Source organism: Leucopleurus acutus (assembly GCF_964270905.1).
Source record: "Leucopleurus acutus genome assembly, chromosome: 4".
Classification (NCBI taxonomy): Eukaryota; Metazoa; Chordata; class Mammalia; order Artiodactyla; family Delphinidae; genus Leucopleurus; species Leucopleurus acutus.
The window spans coordinates 13,265,152-13,280,153 of NC_139146.1; the positions used below are offsets into that span (position 1 = coordinate 13,265,152).

At 36.9% G+C, this 15,002-nt stretch overlaps 1 protein-coding gene across 2 annotated transcripts in view; it reads left to right on the forward strand.

Annotated features, from left to right (window-relative positions):
- The window catches only part of SCLT1 (sodium channel and clathrin linker 1), a 255,924-nt gene that overhangs the window by 143,862 nt on the left and 97,060 nt on the right, over positions 1-15,002 (forward strand). For both annotated transcript variants that reach the window (XM_082838635.1, XM_082838634.1), the window contains exon 14: positions 3,847-3,918. In XM_082838635.1, the coding sequence (XP_082694761.1) occupies positions 3,847-3,918 (72 nt within the window). The remainder of the gene's footprint in view (positions 1-3,846; positions 3,919-15,002) is intronic.

Here is a 15,002-nt window from a genome sequence, read left to right on the forward strand (position 1 = left end):
ATTTCATATAAAAATCATCTCATGATAGTAGCCCCTAACATTGGTGCCAAGGTGAGGTAGAGGTAGGGGGTAGGGCAAGGGGGAAGGAGAGAGATTTAGGCTAGGAAGAAGGGTCAAAAAGAAACTTAGAACATACAAGAAGCAAGAGAAGAAAACCCACTGTTATTTGCAGTATCTTAGAGTGTCTTAGGACTGGAGTACAAGAGAAATCTGCTTTAACCTCTTATTTTATTTGTAATGAAGCTGAAACCCATGAGAGGTTATTGGCTAGCTCAAAACTGTACACTAATTAAAGCCAGAACTTAGACTCAAACCTTCTCCTTGCTATACTGAGCCTAGCGTTGTTTTAGTTGCATCATGCAGATACCTATATGATTTGTGAATTGTGCTGTTGTTTGCAATTCCATTATCAAGACTAAATCTTATTTTTTTGTGTTAAAGCAATGAGTTGTTTCTTAGTTTGAATTGCAAGCCTTATGAAAGTTAAAACTGTCTTGGAAATGTAAGTTTGCTTTCATATAAAGAGAGAGGGAGGACATACATTTATTTGCCTTTTCCTCTGTTATGGATATGAATTAATTCATAAGTGGTGTGGTAAAGTTAAAAAGTGTAAAGTGAGTTTAGGAGGAAGAAACCACAAAAACCCATTTTAAAGATGAAAAAACTGAAAAACAGAGTAGTTAACTAACTCGCTTAGGGTTCCACCTCTAGGAAGTAGCAGAACTGGGTTGCAGATGAGCTCTACTCTCAATCACTATGAGAAATTGTTTCTCGTGAATTTTGTATTTTTTTTATTTTTAGAAATTTTCAAACCCATAGAAAGGAAAGAGCTGTATAATGAACACTTATTTACCTCTCACCCAGAAAACTCTTAGTGTCTTGCTACACCCATTCCATCTCTCTTTATGTTACATACACACTCTTCCCTTGTGCCAAACATTCAGACATAGACTGCAGGCTATGGAAATGAGCAAGTGCAGACTTTAGAGGAGTTTAGAGGAGGATGACACTTCATCTTGTCATCTGTTTCCCCAGAAAAAGGACATTTTGCTACACAACCACACCACAATTACCATGTCTTAAAAAAAAATCAACATTACTTCAATTCACACTCGAATTTCCCTAAAATATTGTTTATAGCTGTTTGGTCTTTAAAATTCAGGATCCAGTCCATGTTTATGCATCATTGTATTTGACTACCACGTCTCTGTAGTCTCCCTCAATTTAACCCAGTCCCCTGCCTTCCTTTGTATATGACAAAGACTCCTTTGTAGAATCCTTCAGAATATTCCACATTTGGATTCATGTGACTGTTTCGTTTTGATTAGATTCAGGTCATTTCTGGCAGATGATGTGTATACCTACATCCCACTTATCACATCAGGAAGCTGTAATGTCAGTTGTACATTGGTGATGCTAAGCTTGACCACATGATTAAGGTGTTAAGACCAGATCTTTCCATTTTATACTTTATGTATAATTGGGGAAGATACTTGAAGACTATGCAGCTATCCTTTTCCACCAAAATCTTTCATCCAGTGGTTTTGTCATCCATTGATAATCCTTGTCTAAAATAAATAAATATATTGGGTAATTAGAAATTCTAATTCTGTCAATCTTTCTATACATTTATTAGTTGTTATTTTTTGGTTAGGGCTAGAGTCCTGCCCCCTTTGTTTGTTATGATGGATTCGTTTTTATTTTTTTATTTCATGATTCATTGCCATCAGTTTTCATTTTTATTCTCAATTTGTCTCCCTAGTTTTCCTGGATAAATGATATTTCTCATCTTGTACTTTCCTTGCCTCAGACCTAGAATCAGCCAGCCACTTCTTCAAAAAACCTTGGTTGTAATTTTTAATTTGATATTTTGTCAGATAGATGGATTAGCAAAAGTAGAAATTCCTGTTTTCATTTTTACTGTAATATTTACATTAATATGCTTTCCTGCATATTCATAAAGACTATGAAATTATTAACATAAGTGATTTCAAAATATATATACTATTATGATCATAAACCCTCATGTTACCTGCATCATTTCTAGATACTAAAAAGAACACTTTTAAAAAACTATGTGAGAGACAGACAGACATGATTGGGCTTATAAGAACCAAAATTATTTTATTCTAGGAACCTTCATGACTTAGTTTCAGCTTGAATATTCCTTATCTATAATGGGGATAATAACTACTTCATCATGTTGTTGTGAGAATTAATGAGATAATGACACGTAAAGCACTCTGGACAGTTCATAACACATTAAATCTCAATAAATGCTAACTGTGATTGTCACTGACCTGTAAATAGGGTGGGTTGATTTTTAATATAATTTTTCATAGGAAAAGCTACATCAAATTATAACCTAAAATGGAACGGAAATGGACCCACATATAATATGCTCGGCAGGCCTTCCAAAAGATAACTCTAGTTTAATTAACTAAAGTATATAGCAGTGTTGTAAATGTTCTACAGAAGGTTTACATCATGTTTGAGAAATAATCCATTTTATAAGATGCTATAAAATTTCCAAAAACCTTTGGGTCATAAATGTGTACTGATGATATATCATCAGGATCAATATTCTTCATGGTCTTTTTAAAAACATGAATAGGGACTTCCCTGGTGGCGCAGTGGTTAAGAATCTGCCTGCCAATGCCGGGGACACGGGTTCGAGCCTTGGTCCGGGAAGATCCCACATGCCACAGAGCAACTAAGTCGTGTGCCACAACTACTGAGCCTGAGCTCTAGAGCCCGCGAGCTACAACTACTGAAGCCCACACGCCTAGAGCATGTGCTCCGCAACAAGAGAAGCCACCACAATGAGAAGACCGCACACTGCAACGAAGAGTAGCCCCCGCTCACCACAACTAGAGAAAGCCCACGCACAGCAACAAAGACCCAACACAGCCAAAGATAAATAAATAAATTTATTAAAAACATGAGTAGATATTAGAAAAAAATATTGTCTTAGGAGCCACCCTGAGGAGATGTGACTAATACTTGAAATTACTCTGTACACATAAATTCTGCTATTTCTGAAGATATTTAACTGCTAATTAAAATAAGGGTTTTTCTTATAAAGTAATGTGACACTGAAATATGATGTGTACTATAAAAATATTCTTCTGTTTATAAAACAAAAGTGCCTTAAAAGTTATTAATTACATTTTTAGTGTATATTTCAGTTTTTCTCCTGACTTGCTCTGTGGTAGCAGATCTCAAAGTATTGTTCAGGTGGTCTGCAAAATCATACCTACTTTCATAATTAGAGTAAAACAGTTTGCTTTTTTCACAGTCATTCTCTCATGACTTTGCAGGGTTGTCTTCCAGAAGTTGATGGTATGCAACAACACAACAGCTTGAACATGGAAATAGATATGAGAGTCTAGCTATCTTCTATTAAGCCATAGACATTAAGGAAATTTGCAAAAATGTAAACTAATAACACTTTTCTAAAATTTTTTTAATTTTTGGGAAATACACATATTTTCACAAAAGTGTATTTTTTATGTTAACCTGTAATGACTTTAGTTATTATTTATAAAGGGATTAATAAGTAATTTTGAAATTTTCTGTTTTCATTTCTAATATGGTAAATTTTAATTGAAAGAGAACCCATTATAAAGACCAAAATTTGACAAACACTTTAGGAGACATCATCCTGTTCACTTACTTCCACTGTTATGATAAATTCTTGACTCTTTAATACATCGTGTGCTTATCCTTTATGCCCTAAAAGTTATAGTTTTATTTTTTATCAAAATTATTATTCTAAATGTTTTTATTGGATGTTAATTATTTTTACTGTAGACCTAAATAATTCATAGATATCTTAATTTACAGGTTGCAAACACAAGAAAACAATATAATGTACAGATTTCTCGACTAACAGAAGAACTTTCAGCCCTTCAAATGGTATGTTAGAAGACTATACTGCTATTTTCTTCTGAATATTGTTTACTTTAAAGGCCAGGAAACATTTTTTTTAACATCTTTATTAGAGTTTAATTGCTTTACAATGTTCTGTTAGTTTCTGCTGTATAACAAAGTGAATCAACTATACATATATCCCCATATCCCCTCCCTCTTGTGACTCCCTCCCACCCTCCCTATCCCACCCCTTTAGGTGGTCACAAAGCACCGAGCTGATCTCCCTGTGCTATGTGGCTGCTTCCCACTAGCTATCTATTTTACATGTGGTAGTATATATAAGTCCATGCCACTCTCTCACTTCGTCCCAGCTTACCCTTTCCCCTCCCCATGTCAAGTCCATTCTCTATGTCTGCCTCTTTATTCCTGTCCCACCTCTCGGTTCTTCAGAACCATTTATTTTTTTTTTAGATTCCATATATATGTGTTAGCATACAGTATTCGTTTTTCTCTTTCTGACTTACTTCACTCTGTATGACAGTCTCTAGGTCCATCCACCTCACTACAAATAACTCAATTTTGTTCCTTTTTATGGCTGAGTAATATTTCATTGTATATATATGCCACGTCCTCTTTACAGGATACATATTATTGCACATTGATTTATTCAGAAGATACCTGTTAAGCCAGGAACTGTAATAGATGCTAGGAAAAGAATAAAAATCAAAGGTAAACGTGTTATCTGCAGTCTTAGAACTTATGGTCTAGTAGGAAGGATGGATGACATTTATCACGTTTTACTATGATTACATTTTTGGGACAAAGAATGCACAGGGTGCTGTTGAAGCATCCATCTGTAGCTGATACCATATGCTGAAGTTCATCTGAGAGACCAGGAAGAAAGAAAAAGTATACATGATGGTGGGAAAGGAAAGACAGTCTTTCAAAAAGAAATGAGTACTCAAGGATGAGTAGGCAAAAAGGGAGAGGAAAGAGTGCTTGTGTGACTAGAGGTGGAATTAAATATATAAATTTAACTTGAAGATCTGATGAAATGGAATTTAATAACCTTGCTCACAGGGGCATAAAAGTACAAGAATTTCCAGAGATTGGGAAGATATTTTCAACTTTACAAACTCTCATCTATCCTGAATTTCCATATCACTTTTAATCTTTCTTACAAAATTTAGCAATGAATTATATCTTGTCATAAATATTATACATTGTATTACGCCTCTCTTTCTCTGTCTCCTTGTCTTCCTTCTCAGTCCCTCCCTCCCCCTCTGTCTTTCTTCATGAAGATCTTATCTTCCCAAGTAGATTGTAAGCACTTCAAGGTAGAAGAGTCTTATGTTTTCCTTTATTTTCCCCATTGCCTAATACACTATTTTGCACAGTATGTTTTCAATAAATCCTTATTGACTTATTGATATTTAAGCACCTCTGAAAGAATGATCACATCTTTTCCACATTCTACAAACCAGTGTACATGATGAGACCTTAGTTATTGTATGTGGGTCCTGAGAGTTTTAGAACAAGAAACAGTGTTACTTTTTGGTTGTTTAATGTCATTTGTTCTAACACTATAGGAACATTAAGTAAAATTAATGGGATGCAGTGTGGCCAATTAGTCATGTCTAATTGTTTGTTGTTTTTCAGTTTTACTTCCTCTTCTGTCACCTTGCTATTTCGCTTGTTCTCTTACATGGACTGATTTAACTATCAAAAGATTTACAACTTTGAAGAAGAGGGGCTTTACCCCAGTCAAGGATTATTTACTAAATTATAAACTCTGGAGGGACAAGAACATTATTTATTTCTATTTAGGAATGTGTACTAAGTAAGACCTGCAGGGATTTTAAAAATAACTCTTAGCTGTGTAACAACCAGAGCTATGTAAACTCACTTTAGAGTAAAAAGAAGACATAATTTCAGATTATTACAGAACGTGCTTCTTAGGATTTATAGTAAAACGTTTGTAACTCATAGCTAAGTGGATTTTTCTAAAGATATTAAATATTATCTGATGTCATGTTGGTTTGGTGAAAAAAACTGTACTAATTGAAGTGTTTGAAATATTAAGGATTTAGAGGTATATTTGAAGAAAGACATGTTCAGCTACTTTAAAAAGCAGATTTTCTCAGGAAATTCAGACTACAGTTTGAGGCATAATAACCTAATGTTGACTATTTATTTCTATTCTTCATTACCAATTTTACCACCTATGCACTAAACATGAAGTCAGGGAGGGAAGTTAAGCATACTTCAGCTAACCCAAAGCTAAGTTGTGCTTGCAGGAAGGATAAAGTCTTGTATTTTAGGTTAATGTGTAGATTTTTTGGATAGGTTTAAGAAAAGGCCAGAGGGATTCTGTCTCAAGCCACATATCTCGCTTTGGAGAGCAACATATGCAGCATATGTTTCTCTTCAAATACTCAAGGTTTTACTTCTGCCAAGTAGCAGAGGTTTTTTGCTAATCTATAGCAAATGAGGGAGAGGATTGGTTATAAATGCCCAAATTTATACATGTAAAATGAAACATTCATTATGATCTTTTTTTTGATCCATGAATTTTTTAGAAGTCTAATTTCAAATTCCCCAATACATGGGTATTTAGACTTCTTTTTATTACTAATTTCTAATCTGGTTAAATAGAGACCACAGATCATGGTCTATATGATATTGATTCTTAATATTTGTTGAGACTTTCTTTATGATACACTATGAGGATATGATTTTGGAAGCACTCCATGAGTTCTTGAAAAAATTTCTAGTATCATTTGGTCATTTCTTGTCCAAAAGGTAGGAATATTGGTGGTGATTAATATCTGAAAAGCCTTTAATAGTAATTCTAAATGTTCGCTTTAGTTTTTAGTGTATTTCTGATAGAATTCTTGTATTTCTCCTTAAAGGTTTCTACTTTTCTGTCTCATTTTAACTTTGTTATCTCAGGTTAAGTAAATATTCAACCATTGTCGTTTGGCAGTTATATGGTGGGTTAGATAAAGAGAGATGCATAACACATTTATAACATATCTTTCTTTATATGCTACTCACCAGACCCAGAAGTGTGATCTAACCTTATTATTAATATCTACATTAAAAATCATTTGGGAATCATATCATAGATGCAGAAAAAGCATTTGACAAAATACAGCACCCATTCATGATAAAAAAAAATCTCTCAGTAAACTAGGAACAAAGGGAAACTTCCTCAGTTTTGTAAAGAGTATCTATAAAAAATCTACGGCTGTGGAACTGAAAGCTTTCCCACTAAGATCAGGAACAAGGCAAGGGTGTCCCCTCTCACCACTGCTTTTCAAGATCATACTGGAAGTACTAGCTAATGCAGTTTGACCCCCCCCCCAAAAAAGGAAGTAAAAGGTATGCAGGTTGGGAAAGAAGAATTTGTTTTCAGATAACATGATTATCTATGTAAAAAGTCCAAAAGAATAAAAAACTAAAAACCCTGGAACAAAGAAGTGATTATAACAAGGTTGTAGGATACAAGGTTAATATACAAAAGTCAATTGCTTTCCTATATACCAGCAATAAACAAGTGGAATTTGAAATTGAAAACACAGTGTCATTTACACATTGTCATTTGCATTAGCACCCCCAAAATTAAATAGTTAGGTGTAAATCTAACCAAATATATATGAGGAAAACTACAAAACTCTGATGAAAAACAGCAAAGAAGAACTAAATAAATGAGGATAGCCCATGTTCATGGATAAAAAGACTCAGTATTGTCAAGATGTCTTTTCTTCCCAACTTGATCTATAGATTTAGTGCAATTCCAATTGAAATCCCACCAGGTTATTTTGTGGTTATTAGCAAACTGATTCTAAAGTTTGGATGGAGAGGCAAAAGACCTAGAATAGTCAATACAACATTGAAGAAGAAGAACAGTCGGAGGACTGACACTGTACTGCACTTCAAGACTTACTTGAAACCTACAGTAACCAAGACAGGGTGATATCAGTGAAACAACAGACAAATAGATCAATGGAGCAGAACCCAGAAATAGACCCACATGAATACAGTTAGCTGATCTTTGACAAAGGAGCAGAGGTAATACAATGGAGCAAAGATAGTCTTCTTTTAACAAATGGTGCTAGAACAATTAGGTAGTCACGTGAATGAATCTGGATAGAGAACTTACATAAAAATTAATTCAAAATGGGTCACAGATCTAAATGTAAAATGCAAAACTATAAAACTCCTAGAAGATAACATAGGAGAAAAATCTAGATAATCTTGGGTTTGGCAATGAGCTTTTAGATATAACACCAAAGGTGTGATCCATGAAAGAAACAACTGGTGAGTTGGACTTCATTAAAATTAAATTGTTCTGCTCTGTGAAAGACACTATCAAGAAAATGAAAATTGGGGCTTCCCTGGTGGCGCAGTGGTTGAGAGTCCGCCTGCCGATGCAGGGGACACGGGTTCGTGCCCCGGTCCAGCAAGATCCCACATGCCGCGGAGCGGCTGGGCCCATGAGCCATGGCCGCTGAGCCTGAGCGTCCGGAGCCTGTGCTCCGCAACGGGAGAGGCCACAACAGTGAGAAGCCCACATACCGCCAAAAAAAAAAAATTATAAAGAAAATGAAAATTGAAATCATATATTGGGAGAAAATGTTTACAAAAAAAAACCTATATCTAATAAAGGACTATTACCCAAAATATACAAAGAATCCTTAAAACTCAACAGTAAGAAAACAACTTGATTTAAAAAATTGAGCCAAAGACCTTAACAGACACCTCATCAAAGATTTACAGATGACAAATAAGTAAATGAAAAGATACTCCAAATCCTATGTAAAAATGCAAATTAAAACAACAATGAGATACCACTCGTTACACCAAATAAGTGCCAGATATACCTATTACAATGGCCAAAATCCAGAACACTGACACCACCATATGCTGACAAAGAGCAATAGGAACTCTCATTCATTGCTGGTAGGAATGCAAAATGGTACAGCCACTTTTGAAAGGAGTTTGCTGTTGTCTTACAAAAGTAAATATACTCTTACCATAGGATCCAACAATTGCATTCCTCTGTATTTAGCCAAAGGAGTTGAAAACTTATGTTCACAAAAAACGTGCACATGGATGTTTATATTATAGCAGGCTTTGTCATAATTGCCAAAACTTGGAAGCAACCAAGATGTCCTTCAGTTGGTGATGGATAAATAAACTGGTACATCCAAACGATAGAATATTATTCAGCACTTAAAAGAAATGAGCTACGTCACCATGAAAAGACATGGGGGAAACTTAAATGCATATCACTAAATTAAAGAAGCCAGTCTAAAAAGGTTACATAATATATGATTCCAGCTATATGACATTCTGGAAAAGGCAAACTATGGAGACAGTTAAAAGATCAGTAGTTACAAGGGCTTAAGGAGGAGAGAGGGAGAGATGAATAAGTATAGGCAAAGCATAGAAAATTTTTAGGACAGTGAAACTACTTTATATGATACTATAATGGTGGATATATATCATTATAAATTTATCCAAACCCATAAAATGTACAACACCAAGAGTGAACTCTAATGAAAACTATCGCCTCTAGGTGATAATATTGTGTGATGTAGGTACATAAGTTTTAACAAATGTACCTCTCCATCGTGGGATGTTGATAATGGGGAAGGCAATGTATGTATGGGGGCAGGAAGTATAGGAGAGGTCTGTAACTTCCCCTCAATTGCTGTGAACCTAAACTGCTCTTAAAAAATAGTCTATTAAAAAATGGTCTATTAAAAAATTACATGAGGTGAGTTATGAACATAGGAGAAATCCCAAATTTCACACCAGAAAATTACCTTTTCATAGATTAGCAACTTATTGTATGAACATATTTAGAACATTAAAGTTATATTTCTTGGAGGGACCTTCAAGATGGTGGAGGAGTAAGGCATGGAGATCACCTTCCTCCCCACAAATACATCGAAAATACATCTACATGTGGAACAACTCATACAGAACACCTACTGAACCTGGCAGAAGACCTCAGACTTCCCAAAAAGCAAGAAACTCCCAACGTACCTGGGTAGGGCAAAAACAGAAGAAAAAACAGAGTCAAAAGAATAGGGACAGTACCTGCACCTCTGGGAGGGAGCTGTGAAGGAGGAAAAGTTTACACACACTAGGAAGCCCCCTCAGTGGCGGAGACGGGGAGTAGGCAGTGGGGAAGCTTCTTAGCCACAGAGGACAGCGCAGCAACAGGGATGCAGAGGACAAAGCAGAGAGATTCCCACACAGAGAAACCCTGCCAACCAGCAATGACCAGCCTGACAGGATTGGCTACTCACCTGCCGGGGCGGGTGGAGGCTGGGAGCTGAAGCTCGGGCTTCAGAGGTCAGATACCAGGGAGAGGACTGGGGTTGGCTGTGTGAACACAGCCTGAAGGGGGCTAGTGCATCACAGCTAGCCGGGAGGGAGTCCAGGAAAAAGTCCGAACCTGCCTAAGAGGCAAGAGACCATTGTTTCGAGGTGTGCGGGGAGAGGGGCTTCAGATCACCGCCTAAACGAGCTCCAGAGATGGGTGCAAGCCGCGGCTATCAGTGCAGACACCAGAGACAGGCATGATACGCTAAGGCTGCTACTACAGCCACCAAGAATCCTGTGTGCAAGCACAGGTCACTATCCACACCTCCCCTCCCAGAAGCCTGTGCAGCCCGCCACCACCAGGATCCCGTGATCCAGGGACAACCTCCCTGGGAGAACAAACGGCACACCTCAGGCTGTTGCAACGTCACAAGGGCCTCTGCCACCACAGGCTCACCCCACATTCCGTATCCCTCCCTGCTCCTGGCCTGAGTGAGTCAGAGCCCCCGAATCAGCTGCTACTTTAACCCCATCCTGTCTGGGCGAAAAACATGTCAGAGGGCGACCTACATGCAGAGGCGGGGCCACACCCAAACCTGAACATCAGGAGCTGTGCGAACAAAGAAGAGAAAGGGAACTTTCTCCCAGCAGCCTCAGGAGCAGCGGATTAAATCTCCACAATCAACTTGATGTACCTGCATCTGTGGAATACCTGAATAGACATCGAATCATCCCAAAATTGAGGCGGTGGACTTTGGGAGCAATTGTAGACTTGGGGTTTGCTTTCTGCATCTAATTTGTCTCTAGTTTTATGTTTATCTTAGTTTAGCATTTAGAGCTTATTATCATTGCTAGATTTGTTTATTGATTTGGTTGCTCTCTTCCTTTATATGTGTGTGTGTGTGTGTGTGTGTGTGTGTGTGTGTGTGTGTGTGTGTATTTTCCTTTTTCTCTTTCTATGAATGTGTAGGTGCATGCTTCTTGGTGTGATTTTCTCTGTACAGCTTTGCTTTTACTATTTGTCCTAGAGTTCTATCTGTCCGTTTTTTTGGGTTTTTTTTAGTATAGTTTTTAGCGCTTGTTATCATTGGTGGATTTGTTTTTTGGATTGGTTCTCTTCTTTCTTTTCCTTTTATTACTTTTTTATTTTTTTGTTTTAAAAAATATTTTCCTTATCTTTTATTTTAATGACTTTATTTTATTTTATTTTATTCTTCCTTTTGTTCTCCCTTTTCTTCTGAGCCCTGTAGCTGACAGGGTCTTGGTGCTCAGGCTGGGTGTCAGGCCTGGGCCTCTGACGTGGGAGAGCTGAGGTCAGGACATTGGACCACCAGAGGCCTCCCGGCCCCACGTAATATCAAATGTTGAAAGCTCTCCCAGAGATCTCCACCTCAACATAACACCCAGCTCCACTCAACGACCAGCAAGCTACAGTGCTAGTCACCCTATGCCAAAAAACTTGCAAGAGAGGAACACAACCCCACACATTAGCAGGGAGGCTGCCTAAAATCATAAGTTCACAGAAACCCCAAAACATACCAATAGACATGGTCCTGCCCATGAGAAATGCAACATCCAGTCTCATCCACCAGAACACAGGCACCAGTCCCCTCCACCAGAAAGCCTACACAACCCACTGAACCAACCTTACCCACTGGGAGCAGACACCAAAAACAACAGGAACTACAAACCTGCAGCCTGTGAAAAGGAGACCCCAAACGCAGTAAGTTAAGCAAAATGAGAAGACAGAGAAATTCACAGCAGATGAAGGAGCAACGTAAAAATCCACCAGACCAAACACATGAAGAGAAAATAGGCAGTCTACCTGAAAAAGAATTCAGAGTAATGATAGTAAAGATGATCCAAAATATTCAAAATAGAATGGAGAAAATACAAGAAACGTTTAACAAGGACCTAGAAGAACTAAACAGCAAACAGACAATGAGGAACAACACAATAAATGAAATTAAAAATTCTCTGGAAGGAATCAATAACACAATAACTGAGGCAGAAGAACAGATGAGTGACTTGAAAGATAAAAGAGTGGAAATAACTACTGCAGAACAAACTAAAGAATAAAGAATAAAAAGAATTGAGAACAGGATCACAGACATCTGGGACAACAGTAAATGCACGAACATTCGAATTTTAGGGGTGCCAGAAGAAGAAGAGAAAAATAAAGAGACTAAGAAAATATTTGAAGTGATTATAGTTGAAAGCTTTCCTAATATGGTAAAGGAAATAGTCAATCAAGTCCAGGAAGCGCAGAGTTCCATACAGAATAAATCCAAGGCGAAACACGCCAAGACACATATTAATCAAACTGTCAAAAATTAAATACAAAGAAAAAATACTAAAAGAAGCAAGGGAAAATCAACAAATAACATACAAGGGAATCTCCATAAGGTGAACAGCTGATCTTTCAGCCAAAACTCTGCAAGCTAGAAGGGAGTGGCAGGACATATTTAAAGTGATGAAAGGGAAAAACCTACAACCAAGATTACTCGACCCAGCAAGGACCTCATTCAGATTTGACGGAGAAATTAAAACCTTTACAGCCAAGCAAAATTTAAGAGAGTTCAGCACCAGCAAACCAGCTTTACAACAAATGCTAAAGGAACTTCTCTAGGCAGGAAAAAGAAGACAAGGAAAATACCTACAATAACAAACTCAAAACAATTAAGAAAATGGTAATGGGAACATACATATCGAGGACTACCTTAAATGTAAATGGATTAAGTGCTCCAATCAAAACACAGACTGCCCAAAAGGATAATAAAACAAGACCTGTATATATTCTGTCTACAGGAGATGCACTTCAGACCTAGGGACACATACAGACTGAAAGTGAGGAGATGGAAAAAGATATTCAATGCAAATGGAAATCAAAAGAAAGCTGGAGTAGCAATTCTCATATCAGACAAAATAGACTTTAAAATAAAGACTATTACAAGAGACAAAGACAGATGCTACATAATGACCAAGGGATCAATCCAAGAAGAATAAATAACAATTGTAAATATTTATGCACCCAAACATAGGAGCACCTCAATACATAAGGCAAATGCTAACAGCCATAAAAGGGGAAATTGACAGTAACACAATAATAGAAGGGTACTTTAACACCCCACTTTCACCAATGGGTAGATCATCCAAAATGAAAATAATGAAACACAAACTCTAAATGATACATTAAACACGATGGACTTAATTGATATTTACAGGACATTCCATCCAAAACCAACAAAATACACTTTCTTCTCAGGTGCTCATGGAACATTCTCCAGGATAGATCATATCTTGGGTCACACACAAATCAAGCCTTGCTAAATTGAAGAAAAGTGACATCATATCAAGTATATCTTCAGACCACAACGCTATGAGACTAGATATCAATTACAGGAAAAAATCTGTAAAAAATACAGACACGTGGAGGGTGAACAATATGCTACTAAATAACCAAGAGATCACTGAAGAAATCAAAGAGAAAATCAAAAAATACCTAGAAACAAATAACAATAAAAACATGGTGACCCAAATCCTATGGGATGCAACAAAAGCAGTTCTAAGAGGGAAGTTTATAGTGATACAATCCTACCTCAACAAACAAGCATCTCAAATAAACAACCTAACCTTACACCTAAAGCACTAAAAGAAGAACCAAAAAAAAACCCAAAGTTACCAGAAGGAAAGAAATCATAAAGATCAGATCAGAAATAAATGAAAAGGAAAAGAAGCAAGCAATAGCAAAGATCAATAAATCTAAAGCTGGTTCTTTCAGAAGATAAATTGATAAACCATTAGCCAGACTCATCAAGAAAAAAAGGGACAAGACTCAAATGAATAGAATTAGAAATGAAAAAGGAGAAGTAACAACTGACACTAGAAATACAAAACGATCATGAGAGACAACTACAAGCAACTGTATGCCAATAAAGTGGACAACCTGGAGGAAGTGGACAGAGGCTTAGAAAAACACAGTCTTCCGAGACTAAACCAGGAAGAAGGAAAATATAAACAGACTAATCACAAGCACTGAAATTGAGACAGTGATTAAAAATCTTCCAAGACACAAGAGCCCAGGACCAGATGGCTCCACAGGTGAATTCTATCAAATATTTAGAGAAGAGCTAACACCTATCCTTATCAAACTCTTCCAAAATATCGCAGAGGGAGGAACACTCCCAAACACATTCTATGAGGCCACCATCACCCTGATACCAAAACCAGACAAAGTTGTAACACAAAGGGAAAACTCTAGGCCAATATCACTGATGAACATAGATGCAAAAATCCTCAACAAAATACTAGCAAACAGAATCCAACAGCACATTAAAAGGATCATACACCATGATCAAGTGGGGTTTATTCCAGGAATGCAAGGATTCTTCAATACATGCAAATCAATCAATGTGATACACCATATTAACAAATTGAAGAGAAAAACCATATGGTCATCTCAATAGATGCAGAGAAAGCTTTCGACAAAATTCAACACCCATTTATGATAAAAACCCTGCAGAAAGTAGACATAGAGGGAACTTAACTCAACATAATAAAGGCCATGTATGACAAACCCACAGCCAACATTGTTCTCAGTGGTGAAAAACTGAAAGCATTTCCACTAAGATCAGGAACAAGACAAGGGTGCCCACTCTCACCACTATTATTCAACATAGTTTTGGAAGTTTTAGCCACAGCCATCAGAGAAGAAAAAGAAATAAAAGAAATCCTAATTGGAAAAGAAGAAGTAAAGCTGTCACTGTTTGCAGATGACATGATACCATACA